Here is a 16,035-nt window from a genome sequence, read left to right as displayed (position 1 = left end):
ATGCCTTGAGGCCCTGGGTTTGATTCCTAGCAGCACATGGGAGTACCATGACTGGCACCAACAGAACTCCAAAAATGGTGGAGTGGTATTTAGTGGCTTCTCCTCTTTGTTTTTCTCACTCACTCACAAAAATAGATATTAAAAATTGAATCATAAAAGTGGTTAAATGATACTGGAGAAGTCCTGCGCTCATTCCCAGGCAGCATATTTAAATGAAAGAAAGGAAATGGGTGAGTGGCTAGGATTCCGGCTCAGTTAACCAAAGTGTATTCCTCTGCAGGATATCTAAGAGAATATAGCAACAGGACACTAGGATTTAGCCACTATTTGAAGAAAAAAAAAATATATATATATATCTGGGAAAGACTGGTGTCACATTTCCCACAGTTTCTGGCAAGAAATTGCCACAGATTTCTCTGATGCTGGGAGACAAATCTATGGGGAGCAGTAGGGTGCAGAGAGGGGCTAATTACTGGAATGGCTAATCATTGGAATTTCTCACCAGCCAGACTGCAGAAAGGTGGAAAGCAAGGATTCTGATGGTTCCGTCTGAGTGGCAGAGATGGAGCTTTAGTTTCATTCCTCAACTCCTGGCATAGATTTTAGGGGGGAAAGGATACTGAGGAGAAGCAGAAGTTGTTCAAAAAAATCTGTTATCTGTAACTTGAGTATTGGTAAGTGAGAGACTTGCCCACAAAAGAGAAGATAGGCAGACTCCTATTCATGGCTATTCACTTTAAGGACTGAAAGGAGTGTAGTGAAATGCTAATTCCAAGGGGTAATCTAGACTACTCCTTGGAGTCTACGGAAATAGGGGAAATAGCGAGATCTTCAGTGTTCTTCAGGGATATTTGCAACTCTTCACTGGAATGGTCTATACCAAGTCATAGGAAAGTCTTGCCATCTCCCAAAGCCTCTACAGAGGCTAACTCACAGATACAGGAACTGTGCTACAAAATGCTTTATCATGACTTAATCTCATTTTGGACCCTGAGAACACATGCCTGAGAGTCTGTAGAAAAAAGAAGCAGTTAATTCAAAGAACTGCAGTTTTACCCCAGATACATTCTCTCCACCAGTGATCCCAGTCCCACTTACTTTGTTCTTTCTCTACAGGAAAATAAAGGAGAACATGTCCAGGAATTGGAGTCTGAGGGACTCATGATGAAATCCCAAGGTCACCTAGTTGTGTGATCTCGAGTTAATGAATGTCACCAAACCTCAGTTTCTTACTTCTAAAACTTAATAAACAGGGACAGGGATGGAGAACACAAATGTGGACTGGGCAGGGTGTATTTGCATCAAAGTATAGAACTTAGGAAAAGGAGAGGGAGAGGAGGAAGAGAACTGTGTGGTCCTGATATAATGAAATTGTACTCGTATATCTATGACTGCACTATAAAGCATTAACCAATTCTTGTCTATTGTGCCCATTATTTTTCCAAGTAGTTCTAAGTAATTCACTTAATCTCTCAGGCTTCAGTTTCTCCTTCTGTCCAATTAGGGGGTGGAATTTCAAGATCTCTTAACATTCCCAGTATTCTATCCATCTGGTGTAATTGTTAAGAGGAAGGCTTGCCCGCAGCCTTAATTATTTTTTTTTAATTTTTTAATTTACTTATTTTCCCTTTTGTTGCCCTTGTTTTTTATTGTTGTAGTTATTATTGATGTTGTTGTTGTTGGATAGGACAGAGAGAAATGGAGAGAGGAGGGGAAGGCAGAGAGGGGGAGAGAAAGATAGACACCTGCAGACCTGCTTCACCGTCTGTGAAGTGACTCCTCTGCAGGTGGGGAGCCAGGGGCTCAAACCAGGATCCTTCCGCCAGTCCTTGTGCTTCACACCATGTGCGCTTAACCCACCGCACTACCACCTGACTCCCGCAGCCTTAATTCTTATGCCATAGCTTTACTCCAACTACACTCTAAATTCCTCTTTAAATTCACAATACTAGTTCCTTCTAGCTGTGCCTTTGGAATTCTATGCTGCTCCTTCTATACTATTCATTGAAAGTCTGTAGACCAGAGGCTTTGTTAAAAATGGTACAAATTTGGAGACCAGGTGATAGTGCACCAGTAGAGAGCATATGCCAGGGACCAGGTTCAAGCCTCCACTCCCCATTAGCATGGCAGGAAACTTCAGGAGCAGTGGAGAAGTTATGCGATATTGCAGGTGTTTCTTTCTCTCTCCCTCCCTTCCTCCCCCTCACCACTTCCCAGCCTCAATTTCTCTTTGTCTCTATCAAAACAAAGACAGAAAGACAGACAGACAGACAGACAGACAGACAGACAGAAAGAGAGAAAGAAAGAAAGAAAGAAAGAAAGAAAGAAAGAAAGAAAGAAAGAGAAAAGGAAAAAAGAAAAAAAATGGCTGCCAAGACCTAGGCATTCATCATGCAGGCACTGAGCCCCAGCCCCTTGGCGGCAAAAGAAAAACAACACAAGTTTTATTACAGAACATAACCTTGGGAACAGCCATGATGTGTAATATGATTATTGTTGTTGTTTGTTGTTATTGTTAATGACAATTACACACATGAGGAAATACTCCCCAGTCTTGATTTCTTCATTTATAAAATTCAAAGTTGGCTGGCAATCATTATGATTTTCAATCATTTGCACTGAGTTTGAGTTCTCTCCTCTAATGACCATGCACTGTGCTATTTCATCTAATAAATTACTTTGCATTCATAACACCTGCCAGGTGACATTCTGTACATATTAACCAGGACCCATCTGATCTCTGAATCAACAAGGAACTCATGACAGGATGCTCAGTCCCTGCAGCTAGTGGACCAGGGTGACATTCCAGATGAGCGAGGCTTAAATACATCTTTCAAATGATACTAGATGGTCATATTGCTACTAAACTGACACATGGAGAAGAGGGTAGCTACAGTCAAGCCTAAATTCTGTGAGTGTCCCAGCTGCCATAAGCCCACTTATAACATCACAGAGAAGGCTGTGTATTCGGGTAGACAACTAAGCCCATGTTTACCAGTCAACTGTAATTTGGGTGGATTGCTTAACCTCCCTAACGTTTGTTTTCTTATGTTTGTTTGTTTTGTTTTCATCTGTCAAATAATGGTTAAAGATAACTCCACTGAACTTGAGTTTCCTGGACTGTAAAATATTAGTAATCTTCAAGAGATGGTGTAAATAGGAGTGCCATAATCATGGGAGCTTAAACTACAGAAGATACATGGAAATTAGATTGAAGGCTCACTGATTTTCCAGTACCTGTCAAATATGTTAGGACTCAAACTAGTGAGAGTTGTAAAAACCTTAAACTGATTTGAACCTTGATACCAACAGCCCACATGCTTGGAAGCTGTTGCTGAGATTTTTTTTTTTCAGGTGAGACATTCCTGATTGGGCCAAGTGACCCAGCTCTCACCTCTGAGCACCATGAGGTTGCCTGGGTAACAGTGAGATATTCTGGGCTTTCCCTATTGGGATCCCAATTTTTCTACACATACCCATAGGACCCCTTCAGCCACAGACTCTGCACCCCCTGCTGAGATTTCTTCCAGTCGCAACAAGATCAGAGAGAAAATAGGAAGAGAAGGAACTGACCTTGCAACTGAACCTGGGCATTTTATTTCCTTATCATTTTCTTTCTTTAGTTACGGCAGATTTCCATTTATGGAGTACTTTCCTTTATAAAATCTCCCAGTGTTTACTTCTAATCTACTTAAATAATTCCTATGACCTCTTCTTGTTTTTACCCTTTAAATATCTGTTGATGGTTCATTCACTGCATTCCCCATTTAGTTATTAATGGCCCACAAAAGCTTACTAGCAGCAATCATTTACTGATTAATCTGCACAACAATCTAGAAAGACAGGTAGTATTAATCCTTAGTTCTTCAGAGGGAAGTCAAGGGGAAAAGAGAGGTTAACTCAGTTGCCCAAGGTCAGTGGCTAAACAAGATTTTAACCAGGATCTATCCTGTTCTGTACTTGCATAAACATTTCTGACAGTATCACTCTTTTCTTCACATATCAACCTTGTCAGTGCAGGTAAGTAATTCCTGTGTTGAGTTACATAAGTTATAGAAGAGACTATAACTGTCGCAGTCCCACTCTCAAAATTCTTGCCTGCCAATAGTTTATAAATAAAAATTGTTAACCTGAAAACAAAATTTCCAAACATAAATAAGTAGAAAATGCCAAATGATAGCTGAGGAGAGCCCATCACAAGGAGACTCTATGAAAACCACTGAACTTCTCCACATCTGAGTTATCTGTAAAAATGAGAATAGGCCAAATGGTATTTACTGTATCTTCCCTACAAAATTGGATGACTGAACATCTACTAAAAACAGCACAAGCTATAAACACTTAATAAATAGCTAAAACAGATCTTGGTAAATGTATTGAATTCATTCACTGTTAAGATTAGGTACATAGCTGAAACCTCTCCCTTAGAAACATGATGTAAAATATGTAACAAGGACCATAAGGAATTTCAAGTCATTTAGCTTAGTAATATAACTCTTACACAGTATTTTACCCTAGGAAATAAGTCAGTGGAGGTAAAAAGTCATATACAAACAAAAGTGCACATTTCAGTGCTAGTTGTCAGAAGAAAAAATGCTATCAGTGTATGCAAATGCATGCATTTTTAGACGAATGTATTATTAAATAAAAGCATAAAGCAATGCAAATTCCATGCTTTAATAAAGAGGACTAAATGAAAATTGTGTCAAACTGCTTAAAATCTTACCAATACTAATAACTAAAAATAACTAAAAGTTGAAAATCAGGTATATACTCTGATACCAACTATCCCTATACAAAATGTGGCAAAATGTGCAGTCACATGAAACCTCAAAATAGTTCTGTTGTTAGTTAAGCTTATTTTTTAAAATATATTTTAAATGTTTTAATAAATGCCATGTTTTCATTAATATATATATTTGATCATTAAGTATTTTAAAAATTTCTCCAGCTGTGCTTTAGTCTGAGAGAAAGTCAATTAAGTTTTTACCTAAAGTTGTGTTGGCTGGTGTATTCATGACATTATTCTTCCAGGTTTATTTCTGTTCTTTGCTATGTAATCCATTCGTGTCTTTTGAGACTCCAAAAATCTCAGGGCCCTGGTTTCTTTCCCTCACTTAAAAAGGTTCTTAAAAAGCTCTGGCATCTGATCTATCTCTGAATAACCCTATGATTACCTTGTAATGTTAACATTCGGCAACTACCTAAGGTGCCACTACAGAATGGCTATGTGTTCAAAGGTTTGGGAGTTTTATATAATGACATTCTATCTTTTCAGGGGCTTTGGGACACCCTTCCAGGTTAACGCAGCAGGTTAAGCACAGGTGGCACAAAGCACAAGCCCCCAGCTCCCTACCTGCATGGGGGGGTCACTTCACAAGTGGTGAAGCATGCCTGCAGGTGTCTATCTTTCTCTCCCCCTCTCTGTCTTCCCCTCGTCTCTCCATTTCTCTCTGTCCTATCCAACAACAACAATAATAACTACAACAATAAAACAACAAGGGCAACAAAAGGGAATAAATAAATAAATGTTAAAAAAAAATCTTAAGAATACTTCTTCCAAATAGCACTATGCCAGGACCCTCCCTCCCTCATATAAGAAATTTCATACCCTTCTTCACCTTCTTCATTTCTTAAAAATGTTCTCTTCCTAGTGGGTCATTTGTATATCTTTGTTCATAATATCTGGGAACAACTACAGAGCCAGTGAATTAAAAATATGATTCTGAGTCTCATGTGCGCCAATGAATGCCCTCATTAAAGCAGAATGAGTGAGATGAGATCGGTTTCAAAGCTTTCCATCCCTTTGCCCCAGAGCCGCGGAGGCCAGGCACTGAAAGGATACACAGTAAAATTAAATATCTAAAAATTCATCTTTAATTAACAGAATTGGATTAAAGGTAGACACCACTACATATCATACTAGAAATGGCTGAGCTGGCTTCCAAGTGCTCTAATTCAATTAGGACGCAGTGAGTGACACTCGGACGGGAAAGGTTAATTGGGAGCGCCAGAACGCAATCATTCCTTACCTAACCAGTCATTAAACTTCTTAACCTCTGAGGGCAGTCCCAGCTCGGTGAAATCGCCTGTGTGGAGAAGGATGTCCCCATAAGGCATCTGGATACCATCTGTTCTGGAGTGTGTGTCTGAGATGCAGACAAACCGCGTGTGGCCCGCTGGTTTTGGAGTGTCATATGGGATGGGGTCGACCCTAAAGTAGACATAACAGATCCCATAACAGTTAAACATATTAGAACCCTCATATTTGTCACCGCGCAAACATACAGATCCCTGAAAATACCCAAACTGACACAAGGCAGAAGAACCCACTGTAACCAGGAGCACTTCTGAGTAGAAAGGAGACAACATCACCCACCTACAACCCCACTGGGAAAATTCAAAAACTCTTACTTACCTGGGAAGGAACATTAAAAGGAACAGCTTCCAAGTGCAATCAGAAATAACCCAGGAAACTGATAGAGTGATTAACTGTGAAGTTTAGGGGATATTGAATCCCAACTAGGGAAGCCAAAGTGTGAGATTTTTCTCTCTCATCATGCTCCAATTGATCCCACCACTCACTAGGAAATGGATAACTAATTTATTCCTTCTTAAACATGCATAACTTGAGCAATGAACTAATTTATGGAGAACAGTCTGCACATGCTTTGCCAACTGATATGTAAAGAGACTGTGACGGCACTTTAATTTTCTTTCCACTTTCCCATGACCATTCAAAACCTGTATCTTTATGTTTTTTTAAATTTTTATTTCTAAAATGGAAATATTGACAAGACTATAGGATGAGAGGGGTACATTTCCACACAATGCCCACCCCTAGAGCTCCATATCCAATCCCTTCCCTTGATAGCTTCCCTATTCTTTATCCCTCTGGGAGTATGGACCCAGGATTATTATGGGGTGCAGAAGGTCCACCTTCTGTATCTTTATGTTTGAGCAAAGAAAGTCACAAATTAAGTTCTGGGGAGTAAAGGCAATGCCCAAAACAAACAAACAAACAAACAAACAGAAAGCTTTAAAAAATGGTTGTCTAAAAGAACTTATGGGGTAGGGACAGGGACACAGACCTTTGGTGATGGAAGCGGTAAAAAAGAAAAATGTAGAAGAAAGAACTTTCTCAAGGTCTTTCTTCACCCCCAGTGAAGTCTCTGTAGGCCAAGTTACTCCTTGGGATACTAGGAAAGTTCAGTGCCTTAAGCAATGATTCTATGCAGCACAAACAATAAGCCTTTAATGTGTATGTACAGGTTTACATACACATTAATATATGTATAGTTTTAGAGACCTAAAGACTGTGAAATTATACCAGGGCATGAGAATCAAAAAAGCTAAATGATCAACCCAAAGCAAAGACAATAAGACAGAACATTCTCCATTTAACTGAGTGTAACAAAGTATGCTAAATAAACTTGGTAAAGAAATGCAAATTTGACTCCTCAAGCATACAGTTTTAATTATTTAAAGCGTTTGTAGCAGTTAAAGATGCTTTAACTATATTAACTCTACACTGACAGCTTCCTTTAATTTCCTTGTAGGAATGGTCACTTATTTAAAACCATCAGCATAAAGAAGCAGTTACAAATGCAAAGAGCAGGTCACAGGAGGAGCAAGTATGCAGTGCAGAGATCAGAGTGTGTAACATTAAATAAGGAATAATACTTCTTATCTCAGCCCCACCCATAATAGTTAACATGCAGCAGAGAACACCCTCAAGGCTCACATAAGACTCCCTCACTGTGCATAGTGCCGCTACAGGCTTTTAAAAATCTTTTTCTTTTATTTCTTTTTTTCTTTTTCCAATCTTTTCTGTTCTTTCTTTTCTTTTCTTTTTTTTTTCCCCTAAAGAAACTATCTATTTTAACAACGACAATTTAGGGAGGGAAATAAATACACTGGTATACAATTAGGATAGTCTCTTGTCCTTCTTTAGTGATGAGTGTTTCCTCTGTGATAGTTAAATCTTTTCATTTTATTTTATCTTTGTCAGAGAAGGAAAAGAAGAACTAGAGGAACTGAGAAAGGCGAGGAAAACTATAAAGTGGCTAAAGCTTTGGATTTAACTGTAAATCCCAAAAGACACTTTTTCTACAAAAAAAAAAAGATTTTTCTTTTTGTAAACCTTAGAAATTAACAGTGCTTTGTGCATACAGGAAACTCACAAGCTCACTGATATTTCATGAGCAAACTGATTATTTCCAAGGTTGATTTTATGTACATATGACATAATGTCAGGTATCTTCCTTCCCAACATGAAGACTCTATTATACTCAATCTCCTGGTTCTACTGCTATTAAAATCAACCACTGAACCACTAAATATATAAGCATATACAACACCTTTATAATATATATGACATTTAAATCATATAGGCACACATACATACATACACATTTTCCTCCAAGTTCTCATTCTAGTATAAACATAGCTCAGTTCATCCTTACTATAACTCAACTATGCTGTGGACACAACTACATCAGAATTCTTGACGAGCTCATTTAGATTTAACAGAGGGACATCACAATCATCTGTTTGAATTTATTAAAGAGAATATCATACATATGGAAACCCTCGACTGTAAACAGTTCTCTTTCTGTGAATCTACTCAGCTTGGAGAACTGAATCATCATATGTCATCTAAGTTGTTTTCCTATTTTAGCGTATACTACACAGTGACTTTCTCATACAACTGAACTCCAGGTCAATTTTTAAAAATGGCTTCAAATTTTTTCCCTGCCCTCCTACCTTTTCCAGAGAAACATTAAAATATCTACTGAAAGGACACCATTACTTGCTTAGTTAACAATAAAACAAAGGCCAAGTAATGGGAAAATAGAGGGGACAAAGAAAAACATATTCTCAGCTTTGAACCGAAATAAAGTTAAGTAAAATACACAGGACAACAGGAAACCACAGATGAGTAGCAAAGAAGGTTCAACCGGGGGACCTGGCAGTGGCACACCACTGTACACACCTTGTACTAAGCACAAGGACTAGCGCAAGGATTGCAGGGGGGAAAGCTTCATAAGCCTGAAGCAGCTCTACAGGTGTCTAGTTTTCTGTCTCCTTATCATCTCCCTCTGCCCTCACAATTTCTCTCTGTCCTATCCAATAAAATGGGATAAAATGGCTACTAAGAGCAGTTGATTCATAGTGCCGACACCAAGCCCCTGGAGGGGGTGAAAAAAAAAAAAAGGTTCATCCATCAACACCATCAGCTGATGCCATCAAAAAGGGATATTAGAAAGCCATATTATATTTTCTTTGTTTTTCAGTGCAAAAAATGTGTCATGACTTTTCAGACAACCCAATAATTAGTAGACATTTGGGAGAATCTAAAGGATTAGCTCAAGTCAGAGGATTAGGGAAGAGAGAGAAGGATATAAATGCAGAATGTATATACATCCTCTGATCCCAGAGATAATGAGGCCTTTTGTTGCACATGGGAATAAATAAAGTCAAGAGATGGTTTGGAAGATGAGCTAGGACAGCCTCTCAGCGCCATACTACAAGAGGATATGCAAACACCACCTGAGGGTGTGTGTGTAGGTATCATACAGATGGAGAGGGGAATCTGAAAAAATAATCTATCAAAGAGGGGAATCTGAAAAAAAAAACAATAAAGGGAATCTGTTTTCTACAGGAAGGTCTACCTTTTCACATCTTATGAAGGCTCTCATGCTATATTTTCCCTCTTAACCACTGTACTGCTTACTGTTTATACCTTTGACTTCTCAAATGACCTAACATTTCCCCTAAGACATGTCAGACAGCCTAGCAAGTGAGTCTCTCCCAAAAGCAATTTAACTCCCAGAGCCAGATTCAAATATCATAGTGAGATTTGCACATACATTTCAGTACACCCTGGAGAAAATAAGAGATGGCATGGGAAGATGAGAAGAAAACACAACATCATAACATCTGGACCTGGACTAGACCTTAGGGGGCATCAGGTCCAAGGCTTTATATGAAGCTTGAGTCACCTCTACTCCCTTCCTTGCTTAACTGATATAAATTATCTTTATAGTTTCCGAAACAGGGGAGTTCCTGAGACCACTCTCTCTATTCCAACAGAGCCCATTACTATTTTGGAGAGCTCTGTTTGCTAGAAAGTTTCTGATCAGAGAAAGCTGAACATAGTCCAAAAAAACTTGGTCTATAGCCTGAAGACTGAGTAACTATTCTTGGCTGAGTTAATCTGCTTTGAACAAGTTATTACATTCTTTTTGTTTTTACCAGAGCACAATTCAGAACCGCCTTAAGGTGATGCTGGGGGCTGAACCTGGGACATTTGGCATAAAAGTCTTTTTGCATAACCATTATGCTGTCTCCCCAGCTATTCCATTCTTTTGGGATTCATCTGTGCCTCATCTGTGAAAGAGGAATTTTGATGCCTAATTGGCTATGTTGCTATGAGGCAATTAGTCATTAAGCACTGGGTCTCGGGGTCTGGTTGTGGCACATCTGGTTGGGCACACACATTACAGTGTGCAAGGACCTGGGTTCAATTCTCTGGTCTTCACATATCAGGAGAATGCTTCACAAGTGGTGAAACAATAAAGCAGGTGTCTTTTCCTCTCCCTCTCTATCTTTCCTTTCCCTCTCAGTTTTCTTCCATCTTGAGCCAAGATAAATAAAAAATAAATACAATAATAGAAAGCACTGGGCCCGGCAGAGAGCACATGCTCAGAATGCCAAGAAGCAGGGTGGCACAAGAATGAAGCAGGTTTAGCTACAAAGACATAGTGCCTAGTTCATATATATATATATGAACTATATATATATATATATATATGTACATATATATATTTATTTTTCCCTTTTGTTGCCCTTGTTTTTTATTGTTGTAGTTATTATTGTTGTTGTTACTGATGTCGTCATTGTTGGATAGGACAGAGAGAAATGAAGAGAGGAGGGGAAGACAGAGAGGGGGAGAGAAAGACTGACACCTGCAGACCTGCTTCACTGCCTGCAGGTGGAAAGCCGGGGGTTCGAACCCGGATTCTTACACCGGTCCTTGCGCTTTGTGCCACGTGCACTTAACCCGCTGCGCTACCGCCCAACTCCCAAGTGTCTAGTTCTTAATTCAGCACTACGAACACTGTAACACCAAGCTTAGTTTGTGTGCTTCACTCCTGTACCTTGGTTTTTGCACCAGTGAAATGTATATCAAATAGTAGCTATCTCAGGAGACTGCTGAGAGGGAAAATGTAATCAAGGCATTTAGAACAGTGCTTGCTAGACACAAACAGTAAGTGTTGGATTTTTTTTTTTAACTAGTTAGGAGTACTTTTGCTAGTATTGTTATATAATATATATAATTTCTCTCTTTTCCATCATTTCTTTTACTACATAGAAATAATGGCAGCTATCATACATGGACTTGCTGAGAAGTTAAGATCATAACACAGCTCTAGGCATGCAATCCACAGTTAATAAAAACATTCAGTTTCTCCCTATCACTTCCTTTTTATCCCTAGTTCTGCAAGCATAACAAGAGAATAAAAATTCAGTCCCTGGTCCATTTCAATTTTTTTTCAAATATTTAAGGACATGTACTGTAATCCTCTGAAATATTTTCTAACTAGTTAAAGTTCCTTCAACTTTTCCTTCTGTGATCAAGAGCTCTCAAAATCCAGGTAACCACTTCCTAAACATGGCCAAAACCCTGCAGTGTCAGAATTCAGGGTCAATGTGAACTCAGGGACCAGTGGGGTGTTTATAAAAGATAGAAGCTACTGCACAGGCATGGAAAAACAACAGAACTGAATACAGCAGTGGACTCACCAAGAGAATCTGCTTCCTAATAAAGTCTCCAAATTTTATATCAAAACACAAATCTTGTTCTTGAAGCTTGGATGACAAGAATTTATATATTTTATTGCATATCCAAACAAGCTAACGTTTTCATGTCTTCCAACATTCTTGATATCTTTGGGGTTTTTACTGACAAAACATAACAGTATTGCTTCCATTATTGAGACTTTATCTGCCCACATCTGTTAGTTTGTGCAACAGTAGATTCATAAAGTGCCATAAATCACAATGATAGAGCTTCTAAAAAACTGTTACTATGTGTTGCATTAGGACATGGATTTCTTCTCATGACCAAAGCCTTGTGTACACAATTAGCCTACAATGCAGTGTTAAAATGGCCTATTACCCTTAAAAAAAAAAAAAAGAACATTTTAATGTCATTTTAACAGGATTTCAGTGTATCTACAATCTCCATTCCACTTGAAAATTCTATTATGTTTAGAAATTCCACTAATTTTATCTCAAAAAAGTTTTAATGCATAGCATTAAAGCTTTTGATTTTACCCAGAAAATTTTAGGTAGAGTAAAAGCTAGTTATGGCTGTAGTGTTATATATTATACCCTGCACATAATGTTTTATAAGAATATGCAAAAGCCACAATCAAGGCAGTAAAAGAGCAGGGCTAAGTTAGTATAGTCACAGAATTTTTATACTGGATGAGACCTGGTTTCTTTCTTAGAATATCCTGTTTTACTTTACTACAACTGAATTTTTTTTTTGCTGTCTTGCAGCATTTGCATTTTTAAAAACTGCTTCAAACAATGTCATCTATAAACTTAATGAATTTGACATGCTGGCTTTATTTTCAATGCATACTGAAGTAAATATATAACTACTCAAATTTTACAGCTTTGTTCTTCATTGTAAAGAACTAGAACTCAGTCGTTTTGATTTTTAGTCCATTTCTTTTTACCCACTTGTAGTTGAAAGTTAGAAATATGCCTGCATTTGGAGAATAAAAATAATACAAATCATCATATGCCAGCAAATCAATCCTATTAACTCTGTCAGCCTTTAACATCTATGGGTTGTCAGAAAAATCATGACACATTTCTTCTGTGTTTTCCTATGCGAAAATGCCTCGAGACTTTTCAGACAACCCAATAGATTGACTGCCCAAAGTCATTAGGATTCTCTGGAAATACACCCAAGGTTTGCAACTTTGTATAATGACACCTCATTTCTCATGTAAATTATCGTCTAAAGTAGTTTCTTAAAATTTCACAAAAAATGTCCATTTTACAATTCAATGTATATGGTGGGGGTGAACAATGTGAAATTTTTATCTTCAGAATATTGGCAAAGATTTTAAAAATTGTTCCTCATTCTCACAGACATCAAGTCATATATTTTTTAAGGGACTATTTGAGAGACACATCTCATTAAAGAGATCCCTGGTTGTGGAGGCAGGTACTGTTGTTATATTTGCTACTAATTAGCTGTGTGATCTTGGGCAAGTCATTTTATTTCTGTCATTTCTGTTCTTTAAATGCTAAAATGTAGAGGTGCGACCAAATGATCTCCAAGTAGCTGCCTGGTTACTATGCCCTATTAACTTGTGAGAGATTTTTTTTAAAAGTCCATCTCTTCAGTAGTTTACAACATGTTTTTTTCACTTGGCTACTTTATTTCCAGCTTTCCAGACAACGAATGATAAATGAAGTCCAGATCTATCCACCTATCATTGGAATTAGTGGGATGTTAACAGATCAAGTACAGCAAAACTGCAATTTACAACTGTAGATAAAGTCTCCAGGTATGCCTTATGTAAAAGCGAACAAAGTAGTCAAAATTTCAGTTACTACAACAAACCAAAAATTAAAGGAGATGTGAGTTAACTAATTGCTTCAGATATGGGGCTGGGTTCCTTTTTCTAAAACCATAAACTAGTGAAATTCTCTGGGTTTAGCCTTCTTGCCCCAAATAGGAACCATGCTGAAACACACTAAGTAAGCATAACAGAACCAGATGTATAAATATATTCACATTTGTACCAAGGGCACTGCTTTCCGTTAACTACTGAACTGCTGTATCAACACTGTTCTATCACCAACCAATTATAGCTAACAAAGCCCAATGCACGGAGTGTGTCTCGTCTATTTTTTCCTAGTACAAAAGTACAGTGCTGACATTCAATGAATATTAAGTGGTAACAATTTAATTCCTCATGCTCTGTATGTGATATGAATTCATGGGTCTTCTGATAGTACCATTCAAGGTATTTTAATGCCAGGCAAAGGGGTGTGATTCACAGAAGCCTCTCCGGTGGCATATTACTGGGTCATAAATATCTCACTGGATATGGACTGTGGGGGTTAAATGTATCTCACTCTTAACAGAGTGGGGTTAAATGTATCTTCCTCACTTAATAGGCAAATTCACCACTTTGAGGACTGGCCTGTCATTTGACAAAAGAATGGATGGGATATAAACTACTGAGTGTGTATTACTCCACACATTTGACCTGGCGGTCAGTGAACAGCCATTTCTTAAGTCCTATCTGTGCACCAGATGCCATCAGGTAGGTGCCGGGAGGACAAGGAAATATCAAGTGTGGTGCCCTCAAGGACAAATTAACTGAGGTGCAGGGTGTAAGAGTAGTTGGGATGTGGAGAGAAAGGCTGAAAGTAAGGAGGCTGGCTTAAAATTAACCATAAAAATCTAGGAATATGGTGATAAAGCCAAGTCCAGTTGAAATGAAAACAGACAAGGGAGGATGAAAAGGAAAAGAAGAAGGGGCTTGCTCAGAATAAAATAAACAGAAACCATTATCATGACTATGCCACAAATGAGATTCATAAAGTGATAAGAATAAACTATAGCATGCTAATTTTAAGTTCCCACTAACTGTGCTGTCCACATCTCTATCATTGATCTAGTGCTATAAACTAAATATTTGTTTCTTTCACTAATATTTCAATGATGAGGTCCCAACCTCCAACTAATACTAAGAAGTAATATTTGAAGGTGGAGCTTTTGGGGGGGATAATTAGATAATGACAGTAGAACCATTTAAATAGGATTATAAATGCAGGGGCAGAAAGGAAATTCCTCCTATCCCCACCTTCTTTTCTTAGGTTCATTGAACAATCAAGTTAATAGGCAAATGAGAAGGAGAAAAGAATACATTTGATTACACATGGTTGTAGATTCTAAAATACATGAGACAAAAATAGTGGCCTAAGCTTCAAGGAAGGAGTAGGGGACACACATGACAAGGAGAGGCTTTGCAATTAGATGTTTGTCCTGACTTACAGACTTCTCTGATAGAAAACTTATTTCTTACCATAAAGCAATGATGGTAGGGATAACCCCAGTCTCCAAAGGGAGGCTGGGGGTATCCTGCCCTGATATTCAAAAAAGACTGGTCCTGAAATAAGTGCAGCCTCAGATGTGACCATGAGCTATAAGCTCAGACCAATAGGGACTCAGAGGTTACACGGGCTCTGGTGCTAAATATATATACATATACGTTTAAGTATGTGTATACGTATACATACACGCCTTGGAGCAGGTAGATGGAGGTAAATAGTTAATTTTAGCCTCAGATTTTTTTTTTTAATAAAAATGGGAGCTACTCCCTGCCCGAATCCAATTTGCTAGGCCTTTTCTCTACTCTGACACCATTTTCTCAGACAATATTCTTATTCAACCTCAGGCTAGCTACCAAACTTAAGCAAAACTACATAGCTGTGTGCCCCCCAAAACATGCCTAAAATGGTTTTCCTAGCTTTCTTCTACCCTAAAATCCCTAATCTCATCTGCTCTAATCCTACTTTTTGGTCCTTGTTCGTTAACCATCTTGTCTCAATTTAGGTCATTCCACCTTCTAGACACCAAGTTACAGATGCTACCATGACTCCATCCCGAATTCTCTGGGCAGACGACCTCACCAATGTGTCCTGGAACCTCACATCTCCAGAGCTCTGTGTAACACACAGATTTTAAATCAATAATTACAAGGTGTGTATAGTCACAGGACTATACATGATTATATACATGTTCAGTATTTGATTATGTGTGTATGTTTATGTGTGTGTGTTTTGCGTGTGCATGTTTGTGTGTGTGTGTGTGTGTGTGTGTTGCATGTGCATGTATACTAAAACTCGGCCAAAAGAAATCTACTTTCTCTCTACCTTTCCAACTCATCAAAGCCAAGTTTCCAAAGCTTAATGTCTCACTAGTGGCTGTTAATA

General features: G+C 38.3%; 1 protein-coding gene across 3 annotated transcripts in view; it reads right to left on the bottom strand.

Annotated features, from left to right (window-relative positions):
- MPPED2 (metallophosphoesterase domain containing 2) overlaps positions 1-16,035 on the bottom strand; it is a 196,977-nt gene that overhangs the window by 135,102 nt on the left and 45,840 nt on the right. For all 3 annotated transcript variants that reach the window (XM_060176652.1, XM_007530501.3, XM_060176651.1), the window contains exon 3: positions 6,033-6,214. In XM_060176652.1, coding sequence (XP_060032635.1) covers positions 6,033-6,214 — 182 coding nt within the window. The remainder of the gene's footprint in view (positions 1-6,032; positions 6,215-16,035) is intronic.

This window comes from Erinaceus europaeus, chromosome 17 (genome assembly GCF_950295315.1).
Source record: "Erinaceus europaeus chromosome 17, mEriEur2.1, whole genome shotgun sequence".
NCBI classification, from domain to species: domain Eukaryota; kingdom Metazoa; phylum Chordata; class Mammalia; order Eulipotyphla; family Erinaceidae; genus Erinaceus; species Erinaceus europaeus.
Note: the sequence above shows the minus strand (reverse complement) of the source record. Positions and strands in the feature narration are given on the sequence as shown.